The 18,119-nt window shown below is 54.9% G+C and overlaps 6 protein-coding genes across 6 annotated transcripts; 4 read left to right on the top strand and 2 right to left on the bottom strand.

Moving 5' to 3' along the window:
* Nucleotides 1–429: 429 nt before the first annotated feature.
* Nucleotides 430–1,242, top strand: B0T26DRAFT_652847 (histidine phosphatase superfamily; the record flags this gene model as incomplete). The annotated part of the gene is made up of 1 exon (XM_060438404.1): nt 430–1,242. One exon carries the CDS (start codon nt 430–432, stop codon nt 1,240–1,242), a length of 813 nt encoding a protein of 270 aa, XP_060292750.1.
* Nucleotides 1,243–3,534: 2,292 nt separating this feature from the next.
* Nucleotides 3,535–5,773, top strand: B0T26DRAFT_678867 (uncharacterized protein; the record flags this gene model as incomplete). Its single annotated transcript, XM_060440283.1, has 3 exons — nt 3,535–3,600; nt 3,662–4,091; nt 4,152–5,773. The coding sequence occupies 3 exons, from the start codon at nt 3,535–3,537 to the stop codon at nt 5,771–5,773; spliced, it is 2,118 nt and encodes a 705-aa protein (XP_060292749.1).
* A 1,104-nt stretch (nt 5,774–6,877) lies between these two features.
* On the top strand, nt 6,878–8,896 carry B0T26DRAFT_652308 (uncharacterized protein; the record flags this gene model as incomplete). The annotated part of the gene is made up of 1 exon (XM_060438356.1): nt 6,878–8,896. The coding sequence occupies one exon, from the start codon at nt 6,878–6,880 to the stop codon at nt 8,894–8,896; it is 2,019 nt and encodes a 672-aa protein (XP_060292748.1).
* A 675-nt stretch (nt 8,897–9,571) lies between these two features.
* B0T26DRAFT_406001 (uncharacterized protein) lies at nt 9,572–11,528 on the bottom strand. Its single transcript, XM_060434839.1, has 8 exons — nt 11,135–11,528; nt 10,965–11,059; nt 10,594–10,849; nt 10,460–10,483; nt 10,238–10,403; nt 10,141–10,185; nt 10,052–10,079; nt 9,572–9,978 (listed from the first exon to the last, which is right to left on the bottom strand). The coding sequence occupies exons 1-8, from the start codon at nt 11,334–11,336 to the stop codon at nt 9,883–9,885; spliced, it is 912 nt and encodes a 303-aa protein (XP_060292747.1). The 5' UTR covers nt 11,337–11,528; the 3' UTR covers nt 9,572–9,882.
* Nucleotides 11,529–14,722: 3,194 nt separating this feature from the next.
* B0T26DRAFT_405988 (uncharacterized protein) lies at nt 14,723–15,476 on the top strand. Its single transcript, XM_060434838.1, has one exon. It carries the CDS (start codon nt 14,860–14,862, stop codon nt 15,268–15,270), a length of 411 nt encoding a protein of 136 aa, XP_060292746.1. The 5' UTR covers nt 14,723–14,859; the 3' UTR covers nt 15,271–15,476.
* A 743-nt stretch (nt 15,477–16,219) lies between these two features.
* B0T26DRAFT_742882 (uncharacterized protein) lies at nt 16,220–17,348 on the bottom strand (the record flags this gene model as incomplete). Its single annotated transcript, XM_060444181.1, has 6 exons — nt 16,220–16,276; nt 16,341–16,704; nt 16,763–16,842; nt 16,899–16,941; nt 16,994–17,192; nt 17,339–17,348. The coding sequence occupies 6 exons, from the start codon at nt 17,346–17,348 to the stop codon at nt 16,220–16,222; spliced, it is 753 nt and encodes a 250-aa protein (XP_060292745.1).
* Nucleotides 17,349–18,119: the final 771 nt, after the last annotated feature.

Genomic DNA, 18,119 nt, shown 5'->3' with positions numbered 1-18,119 from the left:
ACCCGACCGTCTTTGCAGACCTGAAGGCAGGAACTAGTTGCTGAAACCTCGGCGACTACTACCTACCTCCAACCTTGGATAACATTGCAGCCTGGATTTTTGGACGCTGCGAAACCGGGGAGGATCAACGGCTTTATCCCCTCCTACGTGACTCATAACCTATCATTGTCGACCACCTGGACATGTGTCGGATGGGGGTTACAGCCGGCGAGTACAGTAGGTATGTACCACATGCGTATAAGAACCGCTGTCGGTTTCCCCAATTTGTAGCTTTTACTGTCCTTGGTCCTTCGAGATCCTACGCATCTGCTTGTGATTCGTCCCATCTTTCCCACCTGTGTTCCATCCGTACGTAACATACTACAACAAATAAGAAACGCCGTCGAGACATACTATACCAACACCACCACAAAAGAAAAAAGCAAAAATATGACGGGCAAAATATACATCCACCTAGTGCGTCACGCGCAGGGGTTCCACAACCTGACTGAGATCAACCAGCAGATCCCGGACCCGGACCTGACGGCGCTGGGCAAGGAGCAGTGCGCGGCGCTGCGGGCCGGGTTTCCCTACCAAGACAAGATCACGCACCTGGTGGCGTCGCCGATGCGGCGCACGCTGTACACGTGCCTGCTGTCGTTCGCGCCGGCGGTGCAGGCGGGACGGGTAGTGACAGCACTCCCCGAGATCCAGGAGGTGTCCAACCTGCCGTGCGACCTGGGCACGGCGCCGAAGCGGCTCGCGGCTGAGTTCGACGACGACGCCGCGCGCGTCGACCTGCGGCTGCTGACGCTGACGTGGGCCGACAAGTCGCCCGGATCCCCCTGGTACCCCGACGCGGCCAAGCTCGAGGCCCGCGCGCGCACCGCCCGGCGCTGGCTCCGCGACCTCGGCACCAAGTTCCTCGAGGAGAATTCCGGCGCCGACGTGGACGCGCACATTGTCGCCGTCACGCACGGCGGCTTCCTGCACTTTCTGTCCGACGACTTTGAGGACATTGTCTTGGATGTCGGCACGGGGTGGAACAACGCCGAGTGCCGCACCTACGAGCTCAAAGACCCGACCGGACAGGACCCGGACGCCCAGCTCTCCGAGACTGACGCCTCTCGGAACAGGAGGAAGGACAGGCGGACGGGCCTGGACGAGACGGAGAGGAGAGAGCTCCGCGTTGCCTACGGGGATCTTATCAAGAAGGAATTCGGGACTCCGTCTGTAGAACTGGTAGAGAACGTTGCGTTTTAGTTGACGGGTCGCTCTCCTCTTCTTTTGTCTATTGACCGCGTCGATGCTCATGTCAGGGGCGGAAATAGGAGTTGTGCGACCTATGGCGGCGACCACGGCGGCCCCTTCACCGGCCAGGAGGGAGCCCTTCGGCATTCCGCCAACAATACATATGCGGGCAGGCTTGACTTTCCTTTTTGGGCCACTCTGCGAGGACACGATTGCCTTCAATCCTTCCAGCACAAGATCATTTTTCAAGCGTCGTGGCCTGTTTGTTAGGCCCCCAATCCGCTACCGGGCACGGATACCGGGCGGAACGCAGAGTACGGATAACGCACATATGGACATGGGATGAAACCGAATGGCCGATTTGAGTTGAGCTCGGAGACCGACGAGAAACCGCTTGGCGTGAGGGTTCAACCATATATAGACTACAAATGATTTACGAGAACGAAACTGCTCATCAGCGTGCATGCATTCACGGAATGGAAGATCTTTCACCATAATTACAAAACCAAATTGTGCAAGCCAAAGGGCAAACGCGCAGCACAGTTGCGCTGTTGCAGGAACCACTCTTCTCGGCGGGATATCGTTGCTCTCCCTGCATTTCTCTGTGGTCCGGGGGTTTCGAGAGGTGCGCAACGATACTATCGTGCACCTCACTCACTCTGCCCTCGGCCGGAATGTGCGCCCCGTGTTTCTCAGATACCGGGAAATGGCGAGCCTTCGATCTTGATTTGTGTCTTTCTCTCGAGACCCCGTGTTTCGACTGCTCTTGGCGGACTTGGTTCCTCCTTGAGCCCACCACTCCCGCACTCCAGTGGATTCACGGATTGGTCCCTTGTTTCTATTGTTTCACAGAGACACGCGGCAGCAATCTCATCTTTTTTGGCGTCTTCGCCCGTTTTTCTCTCCAAGCCACCAATCAGCCATTAAAGCGGCCGTCCCGCGGCAGGGATGGCGTGCAGGGGTACCGTACCTGCGCCTTGCCATCTGTACAGGAAAGTCGAATTGGGAAGGAAGGGAAGATGTTGAACATTCGGCACGGCAAATTCGAATACAGTCTTCTGTTGCGGAATTTAGAGTATTCTGCATATATCTACTACTTAGATAGGTTGCAATTTTCTCTGAATTTTATCTCCATTTTTCATTATTGTCTTTAGGCAGTCTTCAATACTGAAAAGCTGATATTCTGTAACAGATCCCCTCAAAGGGCATCCGGCCGTCTTTCCCCACACCAATGCTTGTCAACCGTTTCCCCAGCCAATCGAGAGTCTTATCGCATTCGCTTGATAGGCCCAATCCCTGGAGGACCCGAAGGGGTGTGGCCATCCGAATCCGAGCATGCCATCAAAGCGCCTGCCCTCCCTCCCCTTTCTCCTTGTCGCAGATTCACTTTCACGCTTGGTTCCCGCGATTTCACCAATTTACGGGGACGCCCTCTTTAGATCATTGTCTTGGTTGACAGATCTAGCCACTTATTTACCGCATCGATTGTGCTCGCAGTCAATAGCAAACACTCTTTTGAACATCGATCCGCAGAAAGGTCCACCGACGACTCGCGACCTATTATTCTCGACGCCCGCAAAGCACTCCACCCAGCCAATCCCGGCGCAAACACCCCCCTCCCGTCTCTATTGTCGCATCTTTTCCGCTTCGGTCCTCCTGACACTAGACAGTGCAGCTCTGCCCAGACGATCAAACTCGGGGGGGTTCAACCCACACTATTCTTGACCCAGACATCCCAACCACCAGCACACACCACTCCAGCGGTGCGCGGCTATCCAAGGCGCCGTCACTCTCTTGCCAGCCCGACACCAAGAGTTTGGTCCTGTTCCCTGTCACCACCTGCCTGTCGCTGTGGTGATCGGCCAACAAGAACCCAGTTGGCGGTTCCAGCAATGCGATTCTCGCGCCACTAGACTCTCGCCGCTGCCCCCGTGGCCGTTTACGAGTCCAGCTTCACGGATTGTCCGGCGGTGCCTTTTTCTCCCCTCCCTCCTCCCTTACATGGGACGGACGACTTGACCTCGCCGACGCCCGTTAACCGGGACAGCATCGATCCTTCCGTCGACGAAGGCACAGTCGAGACCATCGCGGGCGAGGAACGACTTGTGCAGACGGCGGGCCGGTATACGATCGTTTGACCGTGTCCTCTCTTTTTCGACATATCCGACTTGGACATATTGAGCTGTGTCGATAGCCTTCATTTTTCGCTCTAATTATTCGGCTGGGACGATAATTTCTTTCATTTCACTTCGGTTTCCCGGGCACTTCCTGGTTTTTTAGTCCCCCCTTCTTGGGGCCGACATCATGGGCTTTATGAGCCATCGCCGACGCGATGTCGAGGTTCACCCGGAGCAGAAATGGGACTTCATCGTGAGTACTCTGCCGTAAGGTTTGCGGGGCAAACATGAGACACTAACTTTGCTTTTCACAGAGTCTCAATGACTTCAAGTCAGGCTCCTGCCTCACAGGATTCGCCTATGCCTACCTTTGGTTTTCTCTCCTCATCTCCTTGGCAGTTTACTCGGTCGATACATTCACGGCGCTCCAGCTCCTCATCTTTGACCGGTGGCCCGGAGTGATTTCCCCGACTCAGTTGATTCCGTTTGCCGTGTCTAAATGGGTCTTCTCCATATGTATCATACTTTCCTTCATCAACCTTGGATTCGAGCACTTCCGTGCCCGCAAGATCATGAAGAGGGGCAGCGTTGCCGAGTCATTTCTGGATAGCTTGGCAGTGCGCCTGGAGAGTATCCGAATGGGACGCGGCCGCGGATACAAGCGATTTCTGGTCTTTACTAAGTTGACGAAGAGCAAGAAGGGGGCTGAATACATCGCCCTCTTCACGTATTTCAGCTTTCAATGTAAGACCACCGCCCAGACGCGTGACTGGTTTCTGGCGGGATTTGCTAACATGGTATTAGCTTGGATTCGCATCATTATCTGCTCCGGGCCCCGCCAAATCATCAACGCCCTCACGCTCTACTCGTTTTACTCCAGCAAGTTGGTCGTTAACGGACTCAACTTTGAGAACTCGCTGTCGACTCTTTTTGATAAGATCAGAATTTCGGCGAATGGCGACTATCGTCTGATTGTGATTCTGTCGGGCATGCTCTTCACTCTCGTCATCTGGGTTTTCGCCGTGATCTCGCTGCTTCTTGCTGCCATGTTTTTCGTTTGCTTCTTGTGGCATACGATCCCGCCCCAAGACGGCGGACTGACTGGTTTCTGCGAGCGAAAGATCAACAAGAGACTGAAGCAGATCGTCGCGAAGAAGATTGACAAGGCGATGGCAGAGGAGGAGAGAGAGAGGAAGAAGGCGGAGATGAAGGCAGCCAAGACAAACGGCGGCGCCAGGCCCTTGACGATGAAAGCGACCCTGCCAAACTTGGGCGGTGATGACAAGCTGCCTGAGATGCCAATGCTCAACAGAAACGATACGACTACTACCCTTCCACCCTACACTTCGCGGCCCGGCACGCCAGGCAGCTTCGAACTGGATGCCATCGATCAGAAGCGGCCACTTCCCAGCCGCTCAGGCACGATGGCTTCATATTCAAGCAGGGCACCACTGGTCAGCAGCGCTGCCGAGATGGGCACGTCTCGGTCCGAGTCTCCGACTCCTACGCTGCCGCCGCTCTATTTGAGCGGATACCCGCCGTCGAGAACAGGAACTTCGGCATCCAACAAAAGCTTTGGGCCTGTTCCGCCGCTTCAACGGATGGGCTCCAACGGCTCTGCACTGAATACAAGCTATACTACTAGCCCTGCCACGTATTCTACCGAGACCATGCCAGCCTTCCCGGCACCTATCCGATCACCCGTGGGTCCCTCCACCGGGTACAGGGGACCTGGCCCCAACCAAGGCCCAGCAAGAACCAATACTGCTGGAGGAAGGCCAACGTTTGACGAATATTCGAATGGACAGCCTAGCCCCCATCCAAACCAAGGCCTTTCGAGGACGAACACTGGTGGGAGCAGGCCGTATGACGATTACTCGGCTGAACAGTCAAGTCCAGGCCCGAACTCTGGTAATCCGAGGATGAACCCCAACGGGGGCCGACCTCCATATGACGACTACTCAAATGGACGGTCCAGCCCCGCTCCGTCGAACAACTCATATCCTAACGATCCGTCATCGCCACGGGGAATGGGACCGGACGGGTACCCCATTCGGAGCGCGACGAACCCGATGCCGCCTCGCGGGCCGCAGCAGCGATTTGCGCCTCAGCGGAATATGACGGCTCCTGTCCCTCAACCATACCATCAGCAAGCCGATAGCAACGGCTCGATGAGGAGTATGGGGTCTGCTAGACCACCATATCACCAGCAGGCAGACAGCAACGGTTCGATGAGGAGTGCGGGGCCGCCAAGACCGCCTTATCAGCAGCCACAGCAAGGAGGTGGGGGGCCCGATTACTTTAGTCGACCGAACCCGATGGCAGCCAACGGCCCGAGAGGTAACGATCCCCGTGGCGGATATGGGAATAACGGATGGAACCAAGATACGGAGAGAGGAAACGGATCTCGATACGGGGCGTACTAAGCCTTTCTACTCGTGACAGCGAGGTCCGCATCTAATGGAACTGGACATATTACCATTAATGGGTCTGTTCTGAAGCATACATGTCTTGGTATAGCGGCCGGCCCTCCTTGGCTTTGGTTGGCTATTACCTGGCGGCATTTTCTTTTCTTTTCTATCGTAAGGTGTTGCAATTCATAGATGCAACGGACGGGTGGAGAAGGGCTTCAGAGGAGGTCTACTAGTGCCAGATTACATGGCCGCTAGGTTTCTTGGTGTTGATGTTCACGGAGCTTCTCTCTGTATATATCCTGACGGCTTGATGAAATGAATTATATACCTTAGCTATGGAAAGAGTGAGCGTTTGCAGATTTGTGGTCGACAATACCTGATAGGTGTGGGGGCTGAGTAAGAATGTCGTCAGTTTTGAGCCCCCTTTTCCCCTCGCGGCTCCTTCTGCAGAGGCCAAGGCAGGCGCTGAAGTGGCGCCATACTACAGTCAGCCATGCCTTGCAACGGGCTTTCCGCGGGGAAGCTCTGAGCCACCGCCCGTTCTCATAGGTTGGCAGTATTTGTATTTGACCCCTCCATCAGCACGGAAGAGGCAACCGAGGCAGGTGAAGCGAAGCGCGCCCTTTCAACAACTTAGCACTCGCACTGCCGTGTCTGGCTTCTCTTGGCGAATCAGCTTTCCTTAGTAATACCACCGCTTAGACGCATTGTCTTTGTCCGAAGGGCAGGCTGATTTGTGAACGGTTCGTCATCTTGGGTACGCTTGCAGCCCGTCCGGACTAGCCCGATGTGTGTGATCGGGGCCCGAAGTGATTACACGATGCTACTAGTGTCTTCGACGACGGAGGTTTGTAGCTAGAATATATCTAGTTGCTGTCGACCTTGGGCAGTGCCATTTCTCTCTTCTGTCAGGCTTGCTTTGTTTTTCAACATCAAAGTCTCGCCTCAACGCAGCCTGTCCTCGTATATATACAATAAATATACAGGGATAATACTCCTCAGTTCACACACAGACACAGACTCACGCTCACAGATACATCCAGGCATCCACACTTACACACAACATAGCTACCGCATCTCAAGTCGAGAGTACTTAGGCGTTGTTCGTGTCCAGCCATGGCGACCCTCCACGAGCACTCCAACGGCTGGCACCCCGGCGAGCTGGCCATGCACCGCCTGCTCAAGGTGCCGACGTCGAGCCACGGCAACCCGACCAACGCGGGGCTGTCGTCCGCGCACGGCTACCGCGTGAGCATCTCGTCGCTTGCGGCCTTTGGGACCCTAGACGCGCAGGGCCGGCCCTGGACGACGGTGTGGGGCGGCGAGCGCGGGTTCGCGCGGCCCGTCGCGCAGAACATCCTCGGCGTGCAGAGCCTCGTCGACAGGGCCCACGATCCCGTTGCGCAGGCGCTGCTCAGTGGCGCGGGTGAGTCTGATGGGGACGCGGCACCGCCGATCGTCCGGCCCGCCGACGGCGGCAAGATGATGAGCGGGCTGAGCTTCGACCTCGAGACGAGAGACCGCGTCAAGCTGGCCGGGAAGATGGTGGTCGGCTCGCTGGAGCTGCGGCTGGCGGACGGCCGAGGTGACAGCAGCAGCGTCGGTGAGGCCCAGATCGGCATGCTCGTCCAGGAGGCCCTCGGCAACTGCCCCAAGTACATCAACAAGAAGGACGTCGTCCTGCACCTACCCGCCCCTCGGCTGCTGTGGTCGTCTTCGTCGTCGTCGTCGTCGCCACTGGCCCTGCCGGCCGAGGCGCTCACCCTGATCGAAAAAGCCGACATGCTCTTCCTGTCGTCGACCAACGGCACGACCATGGACACGAACCACCGCGGCGGGCCGGCGGGCTTCATCCGCGTGGTCAGCAACTCCCCGATAACCACAGAAGACAGCAGCAACGGCGGCAGCGGCATCGTGATCGCGTACCCCGAGTTCTCGGGCAACCGGCTGTACCAGAGCCTGGGCAACCTGCACGTGAACCCGCGCATCGGCGTGTGCATCCCCGACTACGACACGTCCGACGTGCTGTACCTGACGGGCGAGACGCAGCTACTAGTCGGCGCGCAAGCCGCCGCGCTGATGCCGCACACCAAGTTGGTCGTCAAGATCGCCGTGCGCGAGGCCCGCCTCGTGCGCGACGGCCTGCCGTTCCGCGCCCAAGCCGAAGAGCCCAGCCCCTACAACCCGCCCGTCCGCCGCCTGGCCACCGAGGGGGGCCTCGCGGCTTCGCTGCTTGATACCGGTGCTACTGCAAGCGAAGCTAGAGAGGGGGGAGCAGTCGCGACGCTCGTCTGCCGCGAGGTCATCACGCCCAACATCAACCGGTTCACATTCACGCTCGCATCCTCAGGCACATCCAAGCAGCCGGTCGCCTTGTGGCAGCCCGGGCAGCACGTCACGCTGGACTTTGGCGCGGAGCTCGACCACGGGTGGTCGCACATGCGCAACGACGACCCGCAGAGCCTGAACGACGACTTTGTGCGCACGTTTACCGTGTCCAACACGCCTCCACCTCCCTCAAGTGCCAGCAACCCACAAAACACCGAGCTGCAGATCACGGCCCGGCGCCACGGCCCCGTCACGCGCCTGCTGTGGACCCACCAGTTACGGGCAGCGGCGCCGCTCGAGATCCCCGTCGTCGGCTTCGGCGGCGGCGAGGGCTTCCGCATCAGCAGCGGCAGCAGCAGTAACAAAAAAGCCGTCTTCGTGGCCGGCGGAGTCGGCATCACGCCGCTGCTAGCACAGGCCCCTGGACTGTTCCTGTCGGCTGCAGCTGCGTCCGGCAGCAATACATCACAACCGCCAGCGCTATCGCTACTCTGGAGCCTGCGCGCCGCGGACCTGGGGCTGGCGGTCGACACGTTCCGCCGGTTGCCCGGGCTGGCGCCACTGACGAGGCTGTTCGTCACGGGCGGCGACAAAGAAGAAGACGAGACGGCGGCGGCGGCGTTGCACGAGATCATAGGCGAGAAGCAGGTTGTGTCGCGCCGGAGGATGGCGCGGAGCGACCTTCTGGGCGCCAAAGCGGGTGTTCAGGCGAAATTCTACGTGTGTGCGGGCCCGGAGATGACGGGCGTCGTGCTGGCGTGGCTTGGGGATGGGGAGGAGGTGGTGACGGAGAGTTTCAACTATTGAGTCTGGGGGAGGGACGTACATCGTAAATGATATTATGATATTGAAGGTTTATGGTGTCGTCATGCACGTAACTGCTGGATGCATGTCTTTTATATAAGAAGGCATTTATGATGGCGAAATATTGAAAAGTGAAATAGTACAAAATAAATATTAAAAAAAAATGTCACGGAAAAGGGGGAAGGGGGAGCAGCACAACCTTGGTATTACTACCTAGTAACACCAGCCCCTGTCTTGGAAAATGCTTCCATCCCAAGCCGTATCTCTCATTGTTGGTGTGAAATGGCTATTATTTATCTTGCAAAGTAGACATATTTCTCTTACAATGGGCGCATCGTGGCAATTTTCACACCCAGCCCCCAGTCACCCCATATACGAGTTATCTATACTAGACTTATAGCAAACCCCGAGCACTTGATCTGTTCCCTATCGACGAACCAACAGCTTATGTGTCTACTCATTACGGCGACCGAGTGGAGAGTGAGGAAGTTCATAGTCTATCTCAGGCGCCGTAAATAACATAGGTAGGTAGGCACCTTGCGAAAGCCAGATTGTTCATCCGCTCATACCCAAAAGCAAACAACAACAACAACAACAACAAAATAAATATATGGAACCTCCCAAAGAAAAATATAATCTACGCAAAAGGAAATGGCCGCCCTTCCCCAAAAGCCCCGAAAACCGAACCCCCTCCCCCCCAATCAAAACGCCAAACCTCGGTCTGAAAGGGCAAAAAAGCTAGAATATCCGCTTGCCGCCTTCTAATCGTGTAGCGATGAAAAGCAGAAAAAATAGTGACAACAGAAGAAGAAAGGATTTATATGGCCGTCGCTATTATGCAGATTCCATGCTGGCTGTGCGCACTCGCCTCTCAGCCCATGTCCGGTTGTCGTTCGCGCGTGTAATCCTCTTCTCGTAAACAGGCCGTGGCTGACAAGAGATGCCGAGTTCGTAAAAGGCAAGAAAAAGGACGTTCAGCGTTTGGTTAGCTACGAAGCCGAGGGCCCGGGATTCGCATCAGCCGCTGGCGACATTCTCCCTCCCTTGTTTGGCTCGTTGTGGAACAGGTGGTTCTCCTCGATGTACTGCGTGCGCATAACCAGTAAGCATTTGACGTGTACGTTCCGAGAGCAAATTACTGGGGGGACGGAAACATACCTCTACGACCGGGTCTGGAATTAAGTAGCTAGAAGCAAGTCAGCACACCCCCCCGTCTGGTAACACATTCTGTCCAGGAAGCTACCGACCGGACACTGAGATCTTTCTTCAGGAAGAGCCGGACTTTGGTGGAGCTATTTGTCGAGTCAGCGATATCCTACCACCTCCGAAAACGGGTGTGCGAACCTAATATCATTTTGTATGACTTGGCTGATGACCCAGATGTTGCTCTCGTATTGACTGAGCGACCCCAGAGCTTCGTCAATGTCGGTTCCCGACCGTTCGATAATAAAGGCACCGAATGAGCCCAATATCACTTGCAAATCCGCTGGTGACCAGAGCCCAGGTTCCCCTATTTCACAGTTAGTATGTGTGACCGCTGGACTCCTAGGTTTTCTGTGACCTTACCCATTGACATGACCAGATCAGCACCTAAAAGAATTCAATATCAGCAGGAGCTCATGAAGCTAGAAGCCGACAGGCTTGGAAACGGTGACAACACCATCTGTTGCCAGCTCCAGATGAGCAGCGGCAAACCATACCTGCGAGAAGAGCAATCCTGGCCTTCTTCCTGGTCCCGTCCGGCGCCTCGATACCGCCAAGCACCGTATTGATCTCGTAGTCGAAGTGCCGGAGCACCTTGGCGGTTGGCACGTACTCGGGCTCGCCGTCTTGGTTCGCCTTCACCGTCTCGAACGGATCGACCATGAGCCAAGACGACTGGTCGACGGCTCTGGAGCACATGTTGACTCGGTGGTGGCCGGGCGCAAGTCCGACCTTTTTGTACGCATCGCTGACCTTTTCAATCGAGCCCCGTTAGAAACCGGACTGGCCCACCCGCACTCCTCCCCCGTCCCCCTATTTGAATTCCACGTCTTTCTGGGGGGGGGTTTTCCGCTCTTGGAGAACCTACCGGCGAGAGATATCCACCGCACACTTCGAATTCCGTGTTAAACCGAACAAAGTCCGAGGCCATCTCGAACATGCGCAGGTGGAGGTAGGTAATGGCTTTTTGGGCAGACCAGAAAACGTTAGTGGGACCAAACTCCACGAGAAGGGGACGGCTCAGACGCGGGGACTCACGGGAGAAGGAGCCGCAAGCAACCAGGACCAGAGGTGTCTTGTCCTGCTGGGTTTGCCGAAGCTTGAGCTTTTGCGTCGGGAAGTTGTACGGCACCAGCGTGGCGCCAGACGGGAACGGCTCGGGAGGGGTGGCCTGCGAAGACGCAGCGGTAGACGCAGGCGTAGACGCAGGTGCGGTCGGGTTTGGGGGTTGGGGGCTCATTGCGGCGTGCGGGCGAGCGGACGAGCTCGTGGCCGCAAGTGTCGCGACGGAGGCGCGATGCGATGCGATGCGATACGCTGCACTGCGCTGGGGATGACGCAGGCAGGGGCTGGTTGGACAGCTTCGGTCTCGCTGCCAGCCGAGGGATGCGGGGCAATTCGGTTGGTCGGTCGGGGCGGGGAACCGAACGTTTGGGTAAGGCGGGCAATGATTTGCCTGCAGGGTTGGCTATAAGGCTTATAAGAGGCGCAACTTGTCGACTGAGCAAGAGCAAAGAGATCGCCGCACAATGACGCTGTTGCTGCAACGGCCGTGTGTCTTCTAGAACACAAAATTCTCGACGCGGATAGGTAACCGAGAGGCGGAGAGGGTTGGAGGCTGTCGATGACTGATCGGCCGGGCAAGTTCTGCCTTTGGTGGATAGAGGTGGGTAGGCTCGAAGGCAGGAGGAGGGTACGGAGCAGGAGCGGGCCCTTTGCAACTTTAATACGAAGTAAGGTATGGAAGGTAAACCAACGCGGGGCCAGGTTTCAAAGACGGACAGAGTTTTGGCTGGGCCTAGACACTGGCTGCCACTGGATCCATGGATCACGATTGCCGCTGTCGGGGCTCGCGGGGCAAAAAGTTGAGACTAAAAGACGCAATTCAATGGAGCCAATCCACTTAAGCTCGCGCAATTAACGGGGGGAGGGGCACTGTCAAGTGTCCGACGTGAGGATTCGCAATCAAAGCCAGCCGGTCCAGTCATGGAGAAGCGGAGACACAGCCTGGTAGAGTAGCTCCCTACAGTACGATCTCCAGCGATTTAAAGACAAGCGGGGTGGAGGGGGGCGATGACTACACCCCCATAGCCCTGCCCACGCGGAAAACGGCCAGCTCGCGCCGCAGCCACGGCACCCGCCCAAGAAGGTAATGGAGTGGTGGTTTCGAGCGTGACCGTGGCCCCAAGGCTTTCTGCAGTGCAACCGCTCGCCCGTGGGGGTTTGGGTTGGGCAGAGGTCTTAATCAGATCGAAGCCAACTGTCTTGTTCTCCATCATTGATGCACCTTCTCCATATGAATCTGTCATCCTAGTTGATACTCGAGATAGTTTTCCGTATTTCCATTCGTTTGTTTCCTGTACATGGGCCCTTGTGAAGATCTTGAAACGCTCACTCTGACTCGGGCACCTCAGTTGCTCTTGAACTGATGCCTCTCAACTGCTCAGGCGCTTGGCGAAGCCTTGCAAGCGGGGCAGCTGCATGAGAATAAGTAGATCGCGCATATGCAATTGCGATTCTGTGATGCGGAGGGGGCGCGGAATAGCGCACTAGTGAGAAGCAGAAGCAGAAGCAGGCGCAGGAAACCGGCCGCTGACAGATGCGGGCGTCAGCAGCTGCTTGGATTGCGCCAAACAAAACAACGTCTGCCCGATTGTTTCTGGACGGAGGAAAAATGGTGTGCAGATACTTAGAGGTAAGGGATGTCGGAGCCTGCTTGCCTGTTGGCTGCATCACTGAGTCACTAGCATCAAAACTCGGCATTCCGCGAGGACCCCTGATTTGGGGGGTACCTTGAGGAACAGAGTAACAAAGAAACCCCTCATCCCTCCTCGTGCTCAGATCAATTGAATCACGGCAGTCTTCAGGAATCCTTGTTTGTTTACTGAGGGCTTTACGAATTTACCTAAAACCAGAACGAGAATATGGAGGCGAAAAAGTAAAGGGGGGTGTGTTATTGACTCCTTTTTTGATCTCAATCTGATAAAAGCCTAGACAAAAGCCAAACTGTAATCAGTTTAATGGTGTTAAACCGCATGGCCGAGGCAAACGGTAAAGGCGGACGGACTACGGAATACACGAATTGTGTAGGACCGACAAGACCCCTGAAACCGCTCAATTGGATCATGTTCAATCAACATTTGCCGCTCGTTGCGCATGACGATGGAGGTAAGACCTTGACGTGATCAAAGCGAAGACGACCTGTCTCACAAAGCTGCCGTGCACCCACGTGCCTCGTCATTCGACGTAGGTTGGACGGGAGCGGGCTGTGTGCTGCTGTTTCACAACCTAATCAAGCCTGACGTCAAACCTGGTTCAAGTGGCTGCGAATGAGACAGCAATCGAAGCCTCAGACGAGTGAAAACCAAAGTGTGGGATACCGTGTCGGACAGAGATACGGATATATTTGGTCGAGACTCCAAGAGCCTTTACCTGCTCTGTTATCATGACATGCTCTAGCGTTGCCCACTTGGCAGTTCCAGGTTGCACTAGAATTGTAATTCTGAATGAATATAGAGGGACGATAACAGAGTATTGTTGTTTGATAACCTTTCATTTAAATCCCCTTTTCCAATCCATTTCGACGTAGATATGGAGGTCATGGTATCTCATAGAGTCTCCAACAATACCTGCAACCTTCTATCTAAACCTGCATATGCATATACACATGTGTACATACATACATTACATCAGCCAGCTAAATACTGCTGTCCCTCTGTCCCTGGCTCTCATACAGCCTAGCTCTGCTCGCCAGCAAACTCTTTTACCCCCCTCATGATCTGTATCCAGAAATGCTTCCCTATTGCTAGATGCCGAAAGTGCAATTAAAACGCCGAAAAAAGACAGACACAAACACAAAGCCAACCGGTGTCTGAAAAGAGAAAACAGACAAAAACAGCAAGAATCCCGAGATATTTGTCGACCATGCTGTGTTGTGCTGTGCTGCGCTTTGCCGTCGCCGTCGCCATGATGATATGCGATGAGGGCCTTCATACTCTTGAAATCAGCCCAAAAATACAAGGAAATATCCCGTAATCCTGTCGTCGTTAGATCCGCAACATTTTTGTCTCGTGTGCCAGTCGTGTCCGTCCGTCGCAGACAATTAAAAATAGGTCTTTAGGCCGGTCGGTCGGCCGGCATCCATCCGTATGTCCGTTCAATCCCTGGCGGTGCTTAGGGGGAGGAGAGAAATTGGGGGCAAGAAGATGAGAAGGTCCACTTGGACTGGTATCCCCTTCAGCCGGAAAAGCCCCCAGGGGCTGGACTGGCCCCCCCTTCTTGTCCCACCTAGGTAGGAAAAGTTGGTCGATGCAATTTCTCCCATCACGAGGTCGACCCGAGGCAGAGAAGACACATATCCGAGTGGCAACCTTATGTTTCCCGCTTGTCGGCAACCCAGCAGAGAGAGAGAATATAGGGGATCGTGTCTCGGTTGCCGTGGCAACGCACCTCCCCTGGTTGCCCCCCTGCCCCAAGAAAAAAGCTTAGGGGCGAACGATGGGGAGCTTTCAGAAAGAGACAAAACACACCACGCCCCAAACAGAGCAGGAATTAATTGCCCACATCTCCTGCCAGCCTTTTCTGTTGCCCTTTTTTTTTGCTGCCGTTGCCGCGGAACGATGGAAATTTGTCCACAGCAACAGCAAAGAGCAGCGAGAACAAAGCACAAAGACTAGCGGTCATCGTCCAGGTCGCTGCTGCTCTCCGAGGACGCTGTGACGGTGCCGCGCATGTTCCGCCTTGCTACGCTGACGAGGTGGTAGATGCCGAAGGCGATGGCGGCGAGAAGGATAAACAGGATGATGACAATGACGGCGATGACGTCGTTTTCCTTCATCTTGGCTGACCTTTTGTGCGATGCTCAAGAGGAGATGTGTGGAAGGATTGGTGCGCGGATGGAATATATCTTGTGTGCGTGCGTCGGGTTCACTTTTCTTCTCTCTCGTGCTTCCGACCAAACGAAGCGCAAGTATGTAGAAGATGTGCTGGGACGGTGGTTGTGCGCTTTTCTTGAGATGAATGCAGCTGGGTTGGTTGTTAGACAACAGGACCTTGTTTGTGCTATGATAGGAGTTGTTCGAGCTTTGTCTCTGAAGCAGCGAGAAGAGGGAAAAAAGGACTTACGAATTAGCAGCGTTGGCGGTGGCGTTGCGGGGTTGCTGGAAGCTGATTGACTGATTCTTGAGCTGAGCTCTTATCCGTGGCTGCAATCTATCTGACTCGGCGCTGATTGAATGGAGCTTCTTGAGAGCTTGAGTTGGAGCTTGAGTAAACTTTGTAAAGTGTCTGGATACAACAAAAGCGTTGTGGAATGCAAACAGACAGAGAGGGAGAGAAAAGTTGGTATGGACTGCGCGCAGGAGCAAGGCGCACCCGATCAAATACGTGGTTGCCCCGCCACCTGGTTGCCAAAGTCAATAAAAAAGAAGGCTGGCAGCAGTATCCGTATGCAGCTCCACACGAGGGGCCTAGTGCCAGCCCTAGCGCGGTTCCCGCCAGCCTCCCCAGGGACAGCTTCGCTGCAGGGTGCTCACGGACCACTTTTAGCAGCCCCAAATCCCAACCTCGTGGATGGTGCAGGGGTTCAAAACTTCAATCCGCCACCTCAGTTCCTGGATTTACTTTCAGAGAGGAAAATAATTATTATCGGTTCATTACGTCGCGTTCGAGATGTTTCAATGGCAACGCGGTAGCATTCTGATAGATCCATTGTTATTTTAAATTCATCGAGTATTCCAGACCGCAGGCACTGAGGCGGAGAATGTGCTAAACCGACTATCGGTACATTTGGCCCACCTGTTCTGCCCTCCCAGATATGCCATCCACGCCCCAGAACCCTATCCATAACCACGCTCAAGACAATTCGTAAAAATCAGTGAAGAAAAAGGTTATGCGGCCCATTCGTCTAAAAATTGGCGCGAAGGACCCGAAAAAAGCATGCTGTCCGAGTAGAGAGCAAGCTCCAGAAAAGAGTGCGCCGTAGCATCTGGGCTCAAAACGCCTTGTAAGCGTAGCAACGCGGACATGGAAGCAATGTTATACGAAGACATGGTACTCAGCGCCGATTTCAAGCTATTATGTCTGCAGGCCGTCCCGGAACTCAGACCGATGTCCCCGCCGGCTCTACGTCTGATCATCTCTCTTGATGATTCGTACGTGGCGTTCGTAGAATTGTAACATCTGAGAGTATGTTGGCGAGTTTCCAGGTGCAGGGGCGGGGCAGAATGCTAATATGGAAATATACCTTCTGGGGGCACCGGTTATAGATTACGCTCGTCTCGTGCTGCGTCTTGTGTCCGTTCTTCCAGGTCAGGTAGACCATCAGCTTGTGCGTGTCCTCGTCTTCGCAGGCATCCAGTTGCGCGATGTGGTCCTCCCAGCTTCCTGCTGGGGGTTTCCATTGTACGTTCTTCGCAGTCAGAGGTGTGTCTTCGTCCGCAGGGTGTTGTTCTCCGTTCTTCTTTGACCGCTTCCCAGTCGCGGCAGGCGTTCCTGTGGATTGTCTTCCGCGCTTTTTTCCCTTAAGTGGATTCGCCGTGCTCTTAAAGACCTTGCCGCGGCCTCCGGCACTTCGAAAATACTCCTCAAGGGCTAGAGACGCGCTCTCCCTGTAAATCCAAGTTGGTTAGCAAGGAAAGTGATAGGAGAGACTAAAATTCATCTTACGCGAAGTTTTCCTCGGGCTCCCACGTCCGATCTGACTTCTTCTCATACCCCTCCCACTTAACCTCAAAGAGGAGTTTGCCCTAAATGTCGAGCGTCAGCGGCATATTCCAAGCTTGGGGGCAACAGCCCTCCGTACCTGGGCGTCGATCATATGCGACATGATCTTTTCAACAACATATCTGGTGGCAAGTTCAGCAATCCAAGGACAAGAATGGGGCAGTGGGGTCGTACTCCTCCTCCTCCAACTCTTCGTCATCTCCATCGCTATCTCCTGCATCTCCGTTCTTATCGGAGGTGGTTAGTAGCGGCTCATCAACCTCGTCGTCCTGCTCGTCGGTGTACGCCACGGGCTTCTTTTCGCGAACCGTCTTCTTGACAGGGGCCGCGAGCTCCTGTTCCGAGTCGTCCTCGTTATCGCTGACAGCTAAACCTGCGGCGTTAGCTAAGTTAACACGTGGGGACGCGCGCAAAAGAAGACGACGTCTGCAGAAAATGGCGCCGATTGGCGACGCGACGCGATAGATTGGGGCAGGAGCTCGTGTCGCGTCATGTTTGCGCCGGGACTGGGGAGCTCACCTGGAGGCATTGTTGAAATATAGTGCGGCACGAATGCACTTGAGGGTGGAGGAAAAATTCAGGTACGAATCAAATACGGCTCCTATCGAGACTCGTGGGGAAGTGTGGCTTCGGGGCAGAAGGTGGTGGTACAGTAGGCGGCAAAATGTTCTGATCTGCCAAGAAGTACCACGCTAACCTAACCAGGCAATCAAAGCCCCTCAGTACTTGGTATACCACCCCTTTGCCTCCAAAACAGCTGCTACACGTTTAGGCATCGTAACCGATAATCTATATAGAACCTCCTAGTCAATTGACCACTAGGCCTCCTTTGTAGCCTGTATTAACTGCTATAATGTCTCTTCCGTATCTGGTGCTCGCTCAAGCTCTAGATTAACCTATAGATCTCAGCCTTCATAAGAGCCCAGAGGTTCTCAATTGGTTTAAGGTCTGGAGAGTATGGTGGCCATACCATAACACGAATGCCTAGCCCAGTAAGAACAGCCCGTACTACCCTCACAGTATGGACTGATGCATTATCGTGCATAAAGGTACCTCCAGGTTGAATGAAGCCTGGAAGGCGGGCCGAATATAAGCAACTAATTACCCATCCAGATACTCCTTGCCTTGCAGAAAGAGGATCGCCATCAAGAGGAACCAGACCAGTGCGTATATCGTGGCCAAAAGCTGCCCAAAGCATCTTCTTTACGCCTTTCCCACTGCATAGAACCTCTTGAACATCATGTTGAGCCAGTTGTTCCGATGGGCGATTAAAGGTCCATACTGGTCGTTTCCCAACCCC

Source organism: Lasiosphaeria miniovina, assembly GCF_030549165.1.
Source record: "Lasiosphaeria miniovina strain SMH2392-1A chromosome Unknown B0T26scaffold_6, whole genome shotgun sequence".
Classification (NCBI taxonomy): domain Eukaryota; kingdom Fungi; phylum Ascomycota; class Sordariomycetes; order Sordariales; family Lasiosphaeriaceae; genus Lasiosphaeria; species Lasiosphaeria miniovina.
The sequence above is the reverse complement of the archived record's forward strand: the minus strand, read 5'-3'. Positions and strand labels throughout refer to the sequence as shown.